At 32.5% G+C, this 15,223-nt stretch overlaps 2 protein-coding genes across 3 annotated transcripts; one reads left to right on the top strand and one right to left on the bottom strand.

Annotated features, from left to right (window-relative positions):
* Positions 1 to 2,987: 2,987 nt before the first annotated feature.
* On the bottom strand, positions 2,988 to 5,804 carry LOC137821253 (uncharacterized). Its single transcript, XM_068625758.1, has 7 exons — positions 5,501 to 5,804; positions 5,314 to 5,407; positions 4,592 to 4,710; positions 4,365 to 4,451; positions 4,088 to 4,180; positions 3,830 to 3,887; positions 2,988 to 3,344 (listed from the first exon to the last, which is right to left on the bottom strand). Exons 1-7 carry the CDS (start codon positions 5,786 to 5,788, stop codon positions 3,328 to 3,330), a joined length of 756 nt encoding a protein of 251 aa, XP_068481859.1. The 5' UTR covers positions 5,789 to 5,804; the 3' UTR covers positions 2,988 to 3,327.
* Positions 5,805 to 6,838: 1,034 nt separating this feature from the next.
* Positions 6,839 to 13,535, top strand: LOC137821403 (DEAD-box ATP-dependent RNA helicase 17). 2 transcript variants are annotated; one of them, XM_068625988.1, is made up of 10 exons: positions 6,839 to 6,998; positions 7,083 to 7,155; positions 7,245 to 7,354; positions 8,162 to 8,305; positions 8,598 to 8,706; positions 8,862 to 9,214; positions 9,305 to 9,378; positions 9,777 to 10,078; positions 11,079 to 11,325; positions 12,937 to 13,535. In XM_068625988.1, the coding sequence occupies exons 1-10, from the start codon at positions 6,875 to 6,877 to the stop codon at positions 13,195 to 13,197; spliced, it is 1,797 nt and encodes a 598-aa protein (XP_068482089.1). In that variant the 5' UTR covers positions 6,839 to 6,874; the 3' UTR covers positions 13,198 to 13,535. The 2 variants fall into 2 exon arrangements, with proteins under 2 accessions (XP_068482089.1, XP_068482090.1); XM_068625989.1 differs by having other exon boundaries at positions 6,855 to 6,998; positions 8,200 to 8,305.
* Positions 13,536 to 15,223: the final 1,688 nt, after the last annotated feature.

The following is a 15,223-nucleotide window of genomic DNA, read 5'->3' on the forward strand; positions in this document are numbered from 1 at the left end:
TTAATGATTATATTTAATATCTAACTAATTGTATGATTACCAGAGCTAACTTTTTTTAATTTGTTTAGCAAATGAATGACCCTTGACAAAGGATGGAGGATAGTACATGAGGATAGAGGATGGTACATGGAAAGAGCAAATGAGACTTTCTTGAAAATAGAGAAAACATATAAAATAGTTAGAAGTGATATGTTTGGCATCTGATTATAACTAAAAAGAATTTTTTTTATTAAAATAGAATAATTTTAAAATTATATTATGTCACATAAATATTTTCTTGAAAATAGAGAAAACATACATAAGTGGTGATATACACTTATATGAGTGATGATGACAACCTTATATTAGATTACAACTTAAAAAAGAAATACTTTTAAAAATAAAATAATTTTAAAATTATATTATGTAATATTATAATTATAAATTGGTGTCTTTCACTGTACACTAATTAACATTTTTTTAAGAAAAAAGTTAATTTTATTTATTTAAGAAATTTTGATAAGTATGATGAATGAGTTTACAAAAACATTGTGATATGTGAACTTATGATGTGATTAGGATTGGAGAATAATCTAATAAAGGAGACAAAAAGAGCTTCAAGATGAGAAAAAAATTAAAACAAGTATGACAAGAAAAGATAAGAAGAAGAAATAAAAAAAAAGTCAAGAGGAAGATTAAAAGAAATGGAAAAAAAATAGAGAGAAAATAAAATGCAAGTCTTTTAAAGATTAATGAATATTTTATAAATTCATGAGATGTCCAATGTCCAAGTTCTCAACATATCACTCATCTTTTTCTTATTTTGATCAGACATCGTTAAAATAAAATTCTTCTTCTTGCTCAACAACAAAATCTATCTAACTTTATAGACTCACCCATTCTTTTTAAACTATTGAACAATAGCCTTATAAAATCCCACTTTTATGTGAAGTTACATCATTTATTTTATGAGTTTCTCATCATTTCAAATGACTCCCCTTGAATAGCTTGAAATGATTTAAGACATTTAAAATGAAAAAAACATAAGAAAACTTTTAATTAGTCAACTTCTTTGACTTGAATATATTATCCTTGATGGAATTATATTGAGTTGTCTTCAATAAACTTTTTATGTAATACAAAAATACCAAATACCCTTATTCAAAAGAACATGATTAATTCAGTTGGGAATGTCATATTATGATAAAAGTCAAAATCTTATTTTTTATCTTCATTCCTTCGACATTTAACTCTTTAACTTTAGAATTTGAACCTCATAAACAATTCTTATACGCTTGTGCCTTAATAAAGTCTTTAGTTGCACAAGTATTATGTTTGAAAAACCCAACCTCAAATATGTCCTTCGTTGTATGAATTTGTTAAATTTGTCCTCATCTTTATCAAGTCAAACCTCTATTGACCCAACTTTTGAAAATAGAAAAGGTGAATTGTTATGGGTATGTGAAAGTTGAATAGATTTTCTAAGCATTTTACCAGTTGACCTAAAGCTTTTCATCCAATTTCTTGGTGAATTGAAGGATGAGGTCATGGTAACTGGTGCAATAAAAGCATAGAAAAACATGAAAAAGACAAAGATCTACCCAAACATAAGCACACCACTTAAAAGCAATGTGATTTAAGTTTAAAAATATTTTCAAGAAATTGTACAAAATTCTTGTCTACATTATGACGAGTAACATTTTAATTAATTGAAAGCTTGAAAGCAAGAAGCATCAATGCAACAGTTTACCATGGAATGCATCAAATTTATTTGGTTAAAAACAATAAATAATGAATTGTTTCATATACAAGGCAATGTTTTAATAGTTTTAACATATTGAAATGGAATAGAAAATTTTAAACAATGCCAATTTAAAAGCCATTGAAACATTAATGATTTTAATTCAATAAACCAAAATTTTAATATATTAAATGTGTCATCTCAAGACCTTAATAAACTAAATTGTGTTTTTGATCGAGGAAAACTAATCTACCAATTTTAAGTGTTTTTAATTGATTAATAACTAACTTTTTCATTATTAAATCATGAATAATAGTACATAATTTTTTTTGAACTAAATTTATTCATTTATTAATTATTAATATATATATATATATATCCAATAAGTAAAAGTAAGTATATCTATAACTTTTACAAAATTTTGAAATTAAATTAATACTAAAAAACATTCTGATTGAGTTTAATTTACTTCTGAAATTAATTTTATTAGATGTTGTATTTCAACAGAAGATACTTAGAAATACATGCATTAGAAAAGAAAATAAACAGTATTGAACCATTTGCATAAAAAAAAACCATAGAAAAATCATAAACACAGAAAACAGTTCAACAATATGCACTGAAAACGAAATAAAAAGAAAAAAACACAAAAAAACGGAGAATGCAACATTACATAGCACAAGAAAACAAGGAGAAAACATGAATCAGAAAACAAAATTTAGAGGTAAAAAGTTTATTCACAACTGATATCAATACCAAAAACAGGCAACAAGCATAAACCCTAATGCATAAACCAAAGAAAAAACACACTACAAACTGTTTTCTATCATTCAATTTTCCACTCTTATAATAGTGACAACGTTGATGATAATTTTATTTAAAATTATGAAATTTAAAACACTAAAATACGTAAAAAACTAAAATCTGGAAAAAAGACACGTGTCTGTCAACTATAAAAAATGCTAGAAATATAATTTTCCTTGCTTATAATTTATATATAGTATATAAACTCTAATCCAAGTATCTATTAACTCAATGAATAGTGTGTCATTTTACGAAATATAGAGATGGTAACATGAAACTAAACAAAAGAAAAACTACTTACAAAATTACATTAATAAGTATTTTATTGTGATTCTAGAAAGTCCAAATCAATTCCAAATCTAAAATTAATTTTTAACGTTAAACTAAACATAAAAATTTAACAAAATCACGTTACTTAATATTATAACAAGATTCTAAACAAAGGATAGGATATTACTACTAGTACAGTACAAAAAGCTTCTCACTCTCCATTACATGAAAATAAAATAAAACATCGGGAGAAAAGTATTACATCAGAAATAATCAACTGTACATATAGAAAATTTGAAACGTATTCATTTCGAGATTACCTTCAAGCTGCATAACGATCAAGATGTACAATTTTTGTTGTATAAAGACAGAAATACAAGGTGAATTTGAGAGCTATGGGATACAAAGTAACACAATAAATAGCTACAATTTTGCAGGTGGCGTCAAACATACACTTCTAGGGGCTGTTAACAAAGTAGCACTAATATTTGTTGAAACTGAAAACTGCCCGAGGAAGAGATATTGACAGTTATTTACAATATCAACGCACCTGTGTGTCCAATCCAAAGTTAGCATACATAGACAACGCAGGCAAAGTCAGCACAATAAATCACTCAATTCTATGCTGGTATCTGGAAAAAAATTCCATCTTTGTCTGGCTTGAAAATTGTTTTTGATATAAATCTTTGTATCATGTTTCCTCTACCTATGTGAATCTCTTTAATATAGCTTTCATATATGAAAGTAGAAAAGCCCTTGAATGTAAAGCCGAATACATACAACCGTGACAGAATCAAACACCAAGAATAAGAAGAACGCAAGAGCGAACTCATTATGTAATGGTGTCAATAAACCAATTCATTTTTGTGTAGCTGGTAGATGCTACTCGCATATAATACATAAACTAAAGCATAAATACGCTGAATAATCCAATAAAGTATTTATGAGAAACATATAGGAATGCGTCTGAGTAAAAAACATTACAGCAATTATTAAAAAACACAGGAATTCTATTTTTACATAAAATTCACTAACCTCCATCGATGGATTCTGTTGTTTGAGATTGTTGCTCTTCAAATAAATATTGTATTCTCTGCAATAAACAACATACCCGGGTTTTTAACCAAAAGAAAAAAAATCAACTTCAGTTCAGATACATGCAACTAAATCCTTTTCCTTTTCGTGACTTTTTATTCTATTTCAACCTCGGGCCAATTATTAAACTTCCTGTTTCTTCTCATCCTCGATGCCATTGATTAGATAACAATACAATATCTCATGTACATTTTCTACCTTTACAGAGCTTCCAACTTCCTCTAGTTTCTGCATTAGTAGCTGCTCCCCAGAAGGTTTAGAATCATGTTTCAATGACTTTGATGGAGACATCTGAAAGTTACAGAAAACAATGAAAGTTGAGAGGGACAGAGACAAAAAGTAAGCAACGTGAGCAATGAGTGCTAAGCAATATAAAGGTTTACCGGGTTAATGACTTAACACTATCGGTCACCCACTTCCCAGAAGAAATAAAAAGTTTTATATTTATTCACAATCAGGCATAGTGATGACCTACCATCAGATGGTGTGGAACATCTTCAAATGTAGAAACCTGTCTTGACATAACCTCATTTCTCATGTTTGATAGACGCATCATAACTGCCTGAAAATAATGGAAGTATTGCAAAGAGCAGTTCCACATAAGCCATGCTATCAACTTGATGAGGAAGACGGGAACCGCGAGAAATTTCTGACTAAAACGGTTTTAGTTTTTGGATATGTGGGTAAAAGAAGGATACCTACCTTCCTGAAAGCATTTGGGTTCGCAACCCCCTGGATTTTAACATCATCGCTGGGTGGCCTTCTAACTCCAACATTTTCAATTCTAAGAGAATAGACACCAAAAAGTGATTGCAAGTATCCTATGAATAGACACAACCAATCACCAACTAGAAATTGAAACCATACGACCATACAACAATTACTAGATATAGGAAAACTTAATAAAAAAACAAGAAAAGAAACAATCACACAGATAGTGTTAATTGAATAGAAGAATAAATAATGTAAATACAAAGAGTAATCCTATCAGAAACGGTCATACATGGTATTAAGTATAACTACCACAGTTAAAAAGTCATATCAAAAACAATTTCAGACTAATTGACAACAATGTATCCACCATTGCCAATGATTAATTTTCTCTGGAGAATCTAGATGGAAGGAGTTTCCGCACCCAACCATGTTTTTTTCTTTCACAAGACTCAAAAGAAGACAGAGTCCACAATTATAATTCTCATATCTTACATAATCAAGTGTTCCACAAGGGTTTTCTCCAGCTCTATGGAGAAGACCGGTTAAATAAGAATCATAAATCTAAACCATTAAATCATATTTAAATAAAATGAGAAAAAACTTCATTTAATGGATTTTAATTTTAATATAATTTTTTTTCATTACATTTCATCCCATCCCTTCTCCAAACCAAAGCACAATAATACATAAGAAAACCGAAAAAACCGCACCTTGTTCAACCACAACATCTGCCACAGAGTGCAACAAAACGTGCTTCTCCTTCTTCAGCACTCCAAAACACGGAAATGGCACCGGCCTCGTAACCTGTGCCACACAACCACACATTCATAAAATTCTGATTTCACCAAAAATAAATAGCGATCACAACAAGGTAAAAACAGAAGAGAGTATGCGTGCCTTGTAAACAATAGCATTTGGAGTGAGATAGAGGGTTCTAGAACGAATATCCTTCCTCAGTATGAACCTTCTGACTGGGAGATAAAGCAACATGAGGAATCCAATGCCCCACGCCAGAATCAGCAACACCGAGTAAAGCACCCACTGCAACGTTTGGTACTTAACGAAACTCTGTTCCATCTCCCGAAACGACGCCGCATAGAGCACCGCCTCCGCGTCGCGCTCATTCTCCTCCAACAAACTCTTCTCCAACCTCTCTATTTCCACCACCTCCTCCGTCGTTCCCATTATAACCCCCAACAACCAACCCATTCAGCCCCTGCAATATATTGCTTCACACTAATGGGCCTAACTGGGATTTAGCCCAAAATATTTGGGGTGTTTCTCACTGCACCCCAACAAATGGCTTCCTGCACCGCATAATTTTCGGAAAAGATCATTTTACCCCTTTTCAAAATGACTTCCAAATTGTTTTTTATGAAATATTTCTGAAACATATTTTTCAAAACAAATTTTATGAATTTCAAATATTTATCATTGTGAAAAATTTAAAAAAATATGTTCTGAAAAGAATATTTCAGAATTTTTTTTGCCTTCAATATTTTTTATTTTGAAAATACACTTCTGCTTATGAAACTCTTATTCCGAAAACACCTTTAACTCATAGAATTTCTATTTCGGAATCATCCAAAGTTATCAAGGATAATTCTAGGGCAGTTTCTTCCTGTACCCTACATTTTTCTTTTTGCACCCCACAATGTTATGCAAAGACCAAACTGTCTTTATTATTTTTTAAAAACCCTAAAATGTACTTGAACTGTATTTATTTTTTTGCATTCTGGATCATGGAATCCGGAAAAATTTCGGATGGGCACTTTCGGTAAAATTTCGGATCCATTAATCCATACTTCAAAATATGCATTTCAGATTCAAAAATCTATCATTAAAAAGAACATTTTGGATCTATCAATAATACATAATTAAAAAAAAAAACATTCCGAATCTACCAATCCGTAACAGAATTAGGCTTCCAGATTCAGCAATCCGGATATCAATAATTTATGCAAAATTTACTTCTGAAACACCCCCTCATCCGAAAAAAAAATGATTCAGTTGATGAACACTCCCAGATCCCGATTTCCAGGAACCACGGTGCCCTTTTTCAAATAAAAGGTCAAGGTCAGTTTTGAGATTTAGAAAATTGTGGGGTGCAGGAAGAAGAAGCCTAATTCTAGTATTTCAAAGAATGTAGGGGTACAGGAAAAAAAATGTAGGAGTGCAAGAAGAAATACCCAAATATTTGTCCAAAAGCTCGGTCCAAAATTATAAAACCTCGTAAACCCTTTCCCGTAGAAGGGAATAAGAGAAAAAATAATGGTGACGAAGAAGCTTAGCGAGGGAGTGAAAAGCGAGGGTAATGGCAGCAACGACAACGTTTTTGCTTCATGCTCCTTCTCCAGCCTTGGCCTTGATTCCAATTTGTGTGAACAACTTCGTGGTATTTTTTTTTGGGTTATTTAATTTTGGTTGGGTTTATTGAGAGTGTGACACAATTTGATTTTTAATTTTTTATTATTTACAGAGAGGTTGGGGTTTGAAGTTCCGACGCAGGTGCAAGCTCAAGCGATTCCTGTTATTCTCTCTGGGCGTCATGCGTATCCTTATTGTAGTTTTTGGTGTCTTTTTGCTGAGATTTTTTTTTTATAGGAAAATCTTACTTGGATTCTTTAATGAGGAATTTTAGATTGGTAAATGCTGCAACGGGCACGGGGAAGACTGCTGCTTATCTCGCTCCGATTGTTCATCACTTGCAGGGTTATGAAAATCGCATTCAGCGCTCTGACGGGACATTTGGTGCGTTTTGTTTTTGTTTTGAGTGATGTTTAGTTCCTTTGTGTAATTGTTTTTTTTTTTTGGCAAAATGGTCTTTTGAGTAGATTTTCATCAGTTTTATTATTTGAGGATGGTGATTTTTATATCCTACTCATTGTCCATCTTGAAGTAGTGATGACTTAGAAGATAATGCAAGTAATGCTTTTAATAAGATGAATGTTGTTAATTGTGACATTCATTATCTTCGTTATTTGTCGAGTTACTTTGGATTTGTTTTCGAAGCCATTAACTTCGCGTGAATTTTATAGAGGAGTGGGACTGTGAGAGTGAAAGTTGGAATTTCAATGACCAACTCTCCTAAAAAGGAAAAGCATAAGCAGTTATGTATGCTTACATACCCACGTGGAATTTGCTTATAAACAGTGACAAAATCCTTATTTTACTGGGTGGTGTTAGGTATATAGATTGTATGGTATCATTGGGATATATCAAAGACCAAATTCCCAACACTATTGTTCATCACGAGGTTGATATTGACGTTTTCTTTCATTAGAATAAGAATAGAAGGGATTGAACTCTTGATTATATGTCAATTACAAACTATCTACAGGCTTAAGCTGTTAAGTGAAGACACATTATTTTCTATACATGTATAATATTTAAAATAAAATAATGCATCATGAAAACTTATATCAAACTTTGTTCTTGAAAGTATTGTTTAACATATCAATTTCTCTGTTTTATAGTGTCAAAACATATCATTTTGTTTATTCTTATGGCAAGTTATTCTCATACTAATTATATATTTAATTGATTTATGGGCAATAGCGTTGGTTCTTGTACCAACGCGTGAGCTATGTTTGCAGGTTTATGAAATTCTTCAGAAGTTATTGCATCGGTTTCATTGGATTGTTCCAGGATACATTATGGGTGGAGAAAATAGATCAAAGGAGAAAGCCAGGCTGCGCAAAGGTAAAAATCGTGTCATCAAGTGTATTCATCATACATACCCCCTTTTTGAACACTGTCATTTAAGTTTGTTTTCTAGTTGTTCAACAGTAAAATCATGAAAATGATGGAGTTGAAATTGTTATGGAAGAAAGTAGAAGATATTTATAATATTTTTTTTATGTTTAAAAGAAAAAATTGTGTATCAGAGAAATCTGTGTCATGATACTTTGGGGCTGTGCTTTCTTGTATCTTAAACTTGAAGTAAGACTTATTCTACTTGATCATATTTATAACCTTTTTGTTTCCTTTTCAGGAATATCAATTCTAATAGCAACTCCTGGGCGTCTTTTGGATCACTTAAAGAATACAACATCATTCTTGCACTCAAATCTGCGCTGGATAATTTTTGATGAAGCTGATCGGTATGGTTTCATCAATTGTTTTGCTGTCACATAAGTCAACATATATACTACATACTGCATACTGTATAGTAAATATGTTGCTCATTTCTTGATGGATTGTTTTCATTGCTATATGTTGTCTCATTAATGAATTAATGTATCATATTTTTTTGCAGGATTTTGGAATTAGGATTTGGAAAAGATATAGAGGAAATACTAGATCTTTTAGGTTCGAGGAAAACACTGCATGATGACCAAGAGAATACAGTTCCAAGAAACTCTAAAATTCAAAGACAGAATTTGCTTTTATCTGCTACCTTAAACGAGAAAGTGAACCACCTTGCTAAAATTAGTCTGGAAAATCCAGTGATGGTTGGTCTTGATGTGAAGAAAATAGAACAAATTTCAACGCCTGTAAGCAATGATCATTCAGAATCTGATGAAGATAATGAAGACCAGTATTCCAGTAAAATGCCAACAGTTGGAGATTACAAAGTTCCTATACAGTTGATTCAGAGATACATGAAAGGTATGTGATAAATTAGAAATTTCTTCAGTGAGCTTTCTAATTTTAGATACTATTTTAGGATCTTGAATTTCTAATTGGATTACTATGCAGTGCCTTGTGGTACACGGCTACCTGTACTTCTTTCAATTTTAAAGCATCTCTTTGAAAGGGAACCTTCACAAAAGGTAAAGCTTCACTTTAATCTCCGTTCTCATTTCTTGCCTATATTCCTTGAATCTATTTCTTAGATGGTTTCTAATTTAGTATATTTTGTACTGTACACATTCCTCTTTTTTCCATTGTTAATTGTTTTTGTTAAATAGGTATATAATGGCACGAATGAACTATGAATAATCTTATACTTTTGGTGTAATGTTGGAACAAAAATGGACATAAAGAGTAAGGACAAAAATATCTCATGTATATGGAAATTTTACTTGTAAAAAAACAGGATCCATATTATTTGGGCTATGAGACTGGAACTTATATTCAACATGAATGAATCTGCATCTATCTTTCCACTTATGAAAGTTGTTACAAATTCAAAATCTTGTACTTAGTAAGTGACATCATGATTCCACAGGTTGTTGTATTCTTTTCAACATGCGATGCTGTAGATTTTCACTATTCACTGTTAAGTGAATTTCAATTTTCATCCCATTCACAAGCAGAAGGGACCCGACAGAAGTTTCTTGGATGCAAAATTTTTCGGTTACATGGTAATATGGTGCAGGAGGACCGGAGAACCAGTTTTCAGACCTTTAAAACTGAGAAATCTGCTTTACTTTTGACTAGTGATGTTTCTGCTAGAGGCCTGGATATTCCCAAGGTTAGATGCATCATACAATATGATTCTCCTGGGGAAGCTACGGAATATGTTCATAGGTATCTGCCTATTTTCACAGTTGACTTCCTTTTGTTTGATTTATTTGTGGGGGGATGAATGATGGGTGTTTCTTTCGTTAATGATCTCTTCTTTTTTCTTGTTCATATTGTGTTATATATATTAACATGCTTTAACATGTTTATGTGACTTGTGATTCTTTTTGAGATTGTATTTAATAAACATGACCAATAATAGAGAAAAGTTGTGCTATAAAGCTCCAACAAGGAGTTGGGTCCATTAATAACGAGCGTAGTTGCTAAAAAAGAGTATTGGCAGATATGAACGTTGAACTTTTCGTCTAAACATTCATACATAATTTAACCTCAAAATTACACATTAAAGCCGATAATTTGTTACAAGTTAGAGTATGACTTGGCTTATCAATGATCAAATAATGGCTTGGAGATCATTTGTTACATCAGTCTTGTCAATAATGGCTTGGAGATCAACAAGATAAAATGTGATGCAAAATACGAAACAAAGTTGAATGAAGCATTATTGTAAAAAAATAGTTTTAGAACTCTTGCATCATTTGTTTTCCTGATGTCATTCTAATACCGCGGTTCATAATGTTTTTTAGAGTGTCAGCGTTATAGATAATGCCAATTTTATCTACCCCTATTTTACAATTAGTAAATTAGTATCATGTATAGTTAAATGATCCTCAAACCATAATTATTATTGTATTAAAACTTTCATGTGAAGTAAGCTAGCAAGGACCAATGTAAATTTGAAAATGTAAAATCCTTCTTCTAATGGTTTTAAGTTTTAAGCATTGTTTTCACTTGCTTTATCCCACGATTGTTTTGTAATAAAATTTAAAGGTTATTTTCCCCAAAGCATAAAATTATGATTTGGGTTCTAGATGTTCGACTATGATTTAATCAATGATCAAATAGAGCATCTTCCCAGTTATTCCATTATGATTTTTTACAATCTTTCTTTATCATTGAAAAGCTATATATCTTATTTCTGATTTATCATGAATTCACGATGCAGGGTTGGTAGAACTGCTCGACTGGGTGAAAAAGGAGAGTCGTTGCTTTTTCTGCAACCAGTTGAGATAGACTATTTACAGGAGTTGGAAACACATGGTGTCTCACTCACAGAGTGTCCTGTCCTCAAAGTGTTGGATAGTTTTCCACTATATGGACAAAAGAACTACATAAAGAAGTCAGTGTTCTTAGATTCACATCCCTGGGTCCTTTGTCTCCAGAAGGCACTTGAAGCTTTCATCATGTCGAAGGTCATCTTCACCGCCAATCTCATTGAACTCTGCACCTTGTTGTGTGTCCTTGTTTTATCTAGTTTTAACTTTTTAATCCTTAACTTGGAAAATATGGCATCAAAGTTTAATTAAACAATCATACCCTTGGAGAACAAAACATTTCATGGTGGTTTAGTTCTTCTAAGCTATAGAACTCAAACTACTGATGATCAAAATAAAAGGCCCGATAGATTTGTTTGGAAAATTAGGCCCTCGAGTGCAGGAGGTGGATTGTCTCTGTCTGGGTGCTGAAGTGAGGAAATAAAGGGAACTTTCTTGACCTTTTTGAATCTTCTTCTCTTAGAATTAACTCCAAAATTTAAGGGTGGGGAAGAAGCTATAGATTTGAGGGTTCTCCCCCTTCTTTTCCTCCTTAAATCTTCCAATTAAGGTTTTTTACCTGTTGGTCATCTTGCTTCCCTACAATGCTCTGAGAAAATGAGAAGATGACAGAAATCCATGTTAAATCTTCCGCTTTTAATTTAGAATAACCCCTAATTCATGGTGGACAAGAACCTATGGCTTTGAGAGTTCCCCCTTCTTTTCCTCCTTATATCTTCCAGTGAAGGTTTGAATCAGTTATACCTGTAGATCCCCCATCTTACTCCCCCCATTATGCTAAGCAAATGAGAAGATGACTATCTAAGGCAATGTAGTCATACTATAAGTTGACCAATAAAGACTCCTGCAATAAGTTGGATCAAATAGAAGATAATCCAATTAAAAGGGTGAGGTGAATGCATTGAGGTTAGAACCTATAAGCTCATGCACAGTATTACCCAAGGCCCCTACCACTAGGCCGACCCTAGGGGTTTAAAAAAAGTTGAGCTTAATGCCTTCAATTGATACCTGTAGCCAACTGCAGCCTGTTGGTTAAGACTTGGTTATTGTTGTACATAATACTGATAACTAAATTTATGAGCAGTTTTAATTGTACATGGTGTGAGAAAGCTTATTTGGATTTGATTATTTGAGTTATGGTACATGCTACCTGCGCTTGTCACATTTCTCTTGGTTTTTTTGTTTCTGCATGGTGAATGGTTAGTTTACCCTTGATCCTTGGAAAACAAGGGCGAAGTAGCCAACAAGCTCGTAGCTCAACTTGTATTGGTCGAAGTTAGACTTGGGTGTGTAATGATGTTGGAGATTTGACCCTCCTTCAGGCTGTTGATTGCCATTCCTTACCCAGGAGTTACACTTCCAATATATTAAAGAGACAAATTGCCCTCAAGTTTGTCATCTTTAAAATTGAGTAAAAATTGAATATAGAAAGTTATACTCTTGTCGGAAGTCAAGGACTACCTCTACTATTTAATTAAAGCTTATGAAATGTTTATAATATAAAAAATGTGGAAAGGAATGATGGTTCTCTTGTGTGCGATCTCGTGCTTAATTATCAGTCAAGCATGCACTAAATGAAAGATGTATAGGCATACTGCACATGCATAATAATATTTATCCCCCTCACGTCTTTAATTTTGGTAGCTGTTATATTCCTTTAAGATTTAGCTAAAAACGCACATGAAGGGGATTCTTTGATGTTTCTGTTTATTCATTCATTTAAACAATTTTCGCCTTGTCCTTTTTCAGCCCGAGGTGGATAAACTTGCTAAGAAGGCATTTTGCTCGTGGGTTCGCGCATACGCTGCCCATCGTGGTGAGTTGAAAAGAATATTTATGATCAAGAAACTTCACTTGGGGCACGTAGCAAAAAGCTTTGCATTGAAACAACAACCTTCCTTAGTTGGACAGTCATTCCAAAAGCAAGAAAAGAAAAGAAAGCGATTTGAGAAGAAAACTGGGTTCTCAAAAAAGAGAAAAGTTGCGAGTGTGAGAGAACGCAGACCATGAAAATGGCTGATGCAAGTTTTGACAAAAGAAGGTGACAAATTACTATGGATGGATCCAAAGGAGACAGCAATCCTGATCATTGTATCAAAACAACGGGGTTATCAAGAGACCTGAGATGAGATAGTGTCAAGGTATACGGTTCTGTTCATTTATGTTGCCCAAATTTCTAACGTTCACTACAAGCCAGATGCTAGAATGTATACTATTAATTTATTTTTTTTAGTGTGATATTTATGTATAAACTCTTTGTGGTGGGGGGTGTGGGTAAAATTACTAATGCTAAAAAAATTAGCCTACCATTGGCTACAATGTGCTTACAGTTGTTACCTTGGAAACGTTCTTACCACTGACCTGCACCCAACACGGAAAATTAACTATTTTGTCCTTAACATTCTGGAAATTCATGTCCCTGACACAAATAATACATTTTCAGATTTGTTCTTCAACTTATAAGTGACTTCCGAATATCACTATTCATGGGCTTATTAAGATACTCAACAATGACTTTAAGATCCATTTTTTTATATTATTTTTGGATGTGAATATCTAGAATCTATACTAAATACTTCAGAATATTTACATCCTTTAGTCACTTTTCAGACACCCTGAAAAAACACCTTTACGCCATTGCAATGCATCCATCACCATTACCACACTCAACGTCTCCACCAAAACAAATGAACTCCTTCGGATTTTTTTTTTCTTTAAAACAAAAGTGATAAGGGCAGTTTGGGATTTGGGATTTTAAAAATGATGTTGGTGTAGGTGTCTGGTGCAGGAAGAATTAGCCCCAATTATTAGCTAAGCCCATAGTTGGAATTCTAACAAGACTTTTCTTTATGGGTTTTACAGAACTAGTTCTTCTAGGTCATGTAATGGGGATTTTTTTTGGCACCTCCATAATTTCCTTCCACATTTTCATAAATATAAAAAAATTCACTTTATCATTTTTGGGATCATGGAATCTAGAAAGTATTTTTTTTTAAACTCTCCACTTTGGCCTGATAAAAAATACTATATACTATCATTATTTTTTTAAATTTATAGGATATTTATGTTCCTATTTAATTGTCATTTTCAAAGTTTAATTTTTTTTTATTATTTATATCCTTATATTTTAACTAATAATCAATTTTCATATATGTATTTGTTATAATATAAAAGTAAAAGGGAAAAACATCTTATATATTTTATTATATTTTCAGTTTCTTTAAGAAAAAACTTTAAACGACACTTAAAAAAACGGAGTAATACTAAAAAAAACAATTATACTTTTTTCTTCAATTCAACCAAATCAACCGTCAAAATATAGTAGTGTTGGACTCCTGATTTAGGACTTATTTAATAATGTTTTGCAGTATCAGAAACTGGTAGTAGTTTATATTTAAAGGAGCAAGTTAATGTAAAAGATAATAATATTTTGTATGATCAAGAACAAAATTAATGACAGCACATGTTGCAAAAGGACCAAAGAAGAAGGTTGAACATAACATCTTCCCTGCCTCCATTTGTGCCTGAGCTGCAATATAGATATCAATTACAAAGCATTGTGGTTTTAGCAAAACCATAAGAATTGGATTGTTGAAGGTAACATGTAGGTTGAAAGATGGTTGGTGAGGTTTGTATGAGAAAAATGATGAATGTGTGATGTGGGTGGTGAGAGCAAAAGGGTTATTTTGGCCTTACCTTTGGTATGAGAATGCCTTGGTTCTTGAAGGAAAGGAGAAAGGTGCAGGTCTACCATCCCTTCAACCCTAACAAATAAGGACTAAAGCTATAAGCATAGGGTGTGAATCTAAGCAACCATGTTTGCTCAAATTGTCCTTCACAAACCTTCATTTTAACCTATGCATGTTGGTGACATTGTAGTACACCTTTAGTAGCTTCATCCACTTAATGGTTTCTCCAAATCACATGGCTTTGTAGGGCCAATAGTTCAACACCTTCATGTGACAATTATGCATCTTTTTCATCCTTCAATATCACAACCCATTTCATTTTTCTAACTTTTCTACTTCATCTTTCT

This window comes from Phaseolus vulgaris, chromosome 9, assembly GCF_000499845.2.
Source record: "Phaseolus vulgaris cultivar G19833 chromosome 9, P. vulgaris v2.0, whole genome shotgun sequence".
NCBI classification, from domain to species: domain Eukaryota; kingdom Viridiplantae; phylum Streptophyta; class Magnoliopsida; order Fabales; family Fabaceae; genus Phaseolus; species Phaseolus vulgaris.

Excerpts from the sequence above, each read along its gene's own strand:
- LOC137821253 (XM_068625758.1), bottom strand. The coding sequence starts at position 5,788 with ATGGGAACGACGGAGGAGGTGGTGGAAATAGAGAGGTTGGAGAAGAGT. Across the intron at positions 4,452-4,591 it reads ACCCAAATGCTTTCAGGAAG|GCAGTTATGATGCGTCTATC; the intron begins GTAGGTATCCTT and ends CATTATTTTCAG. Across the intron at positions 3,888-4,087 it reads AAGTTGGAAGCTCTGTAAAG|AGAATACAATATTTATTTGA; the intron begins GTAGAAAATGTA and ends TGTTTATTGCAG.
- LOC137821403 (XM_068625988.1), top strand. The coding sequence starts at position 6,875 with ATGGTGACGAAGAAGCTTAGCGAGGGAGTGAAAAGCGAGGGTAATGGC. Across the intron at positions 9,379-9,776 it reads AAAGGGAACCTTCACAAAAG|GTTGTTGTATTCTTTTCAAC; the intron begins GTAAAGCTTCAC and ends ATGATTCCACAG. Across the intron at positions 10,079-11,078 it reads GCTACGGAATATGTTCATAG|GGTTGGTAGAACTGCTCGAC; the intron begins GTATCTGCCTAT and ends TTCACGATGCAG.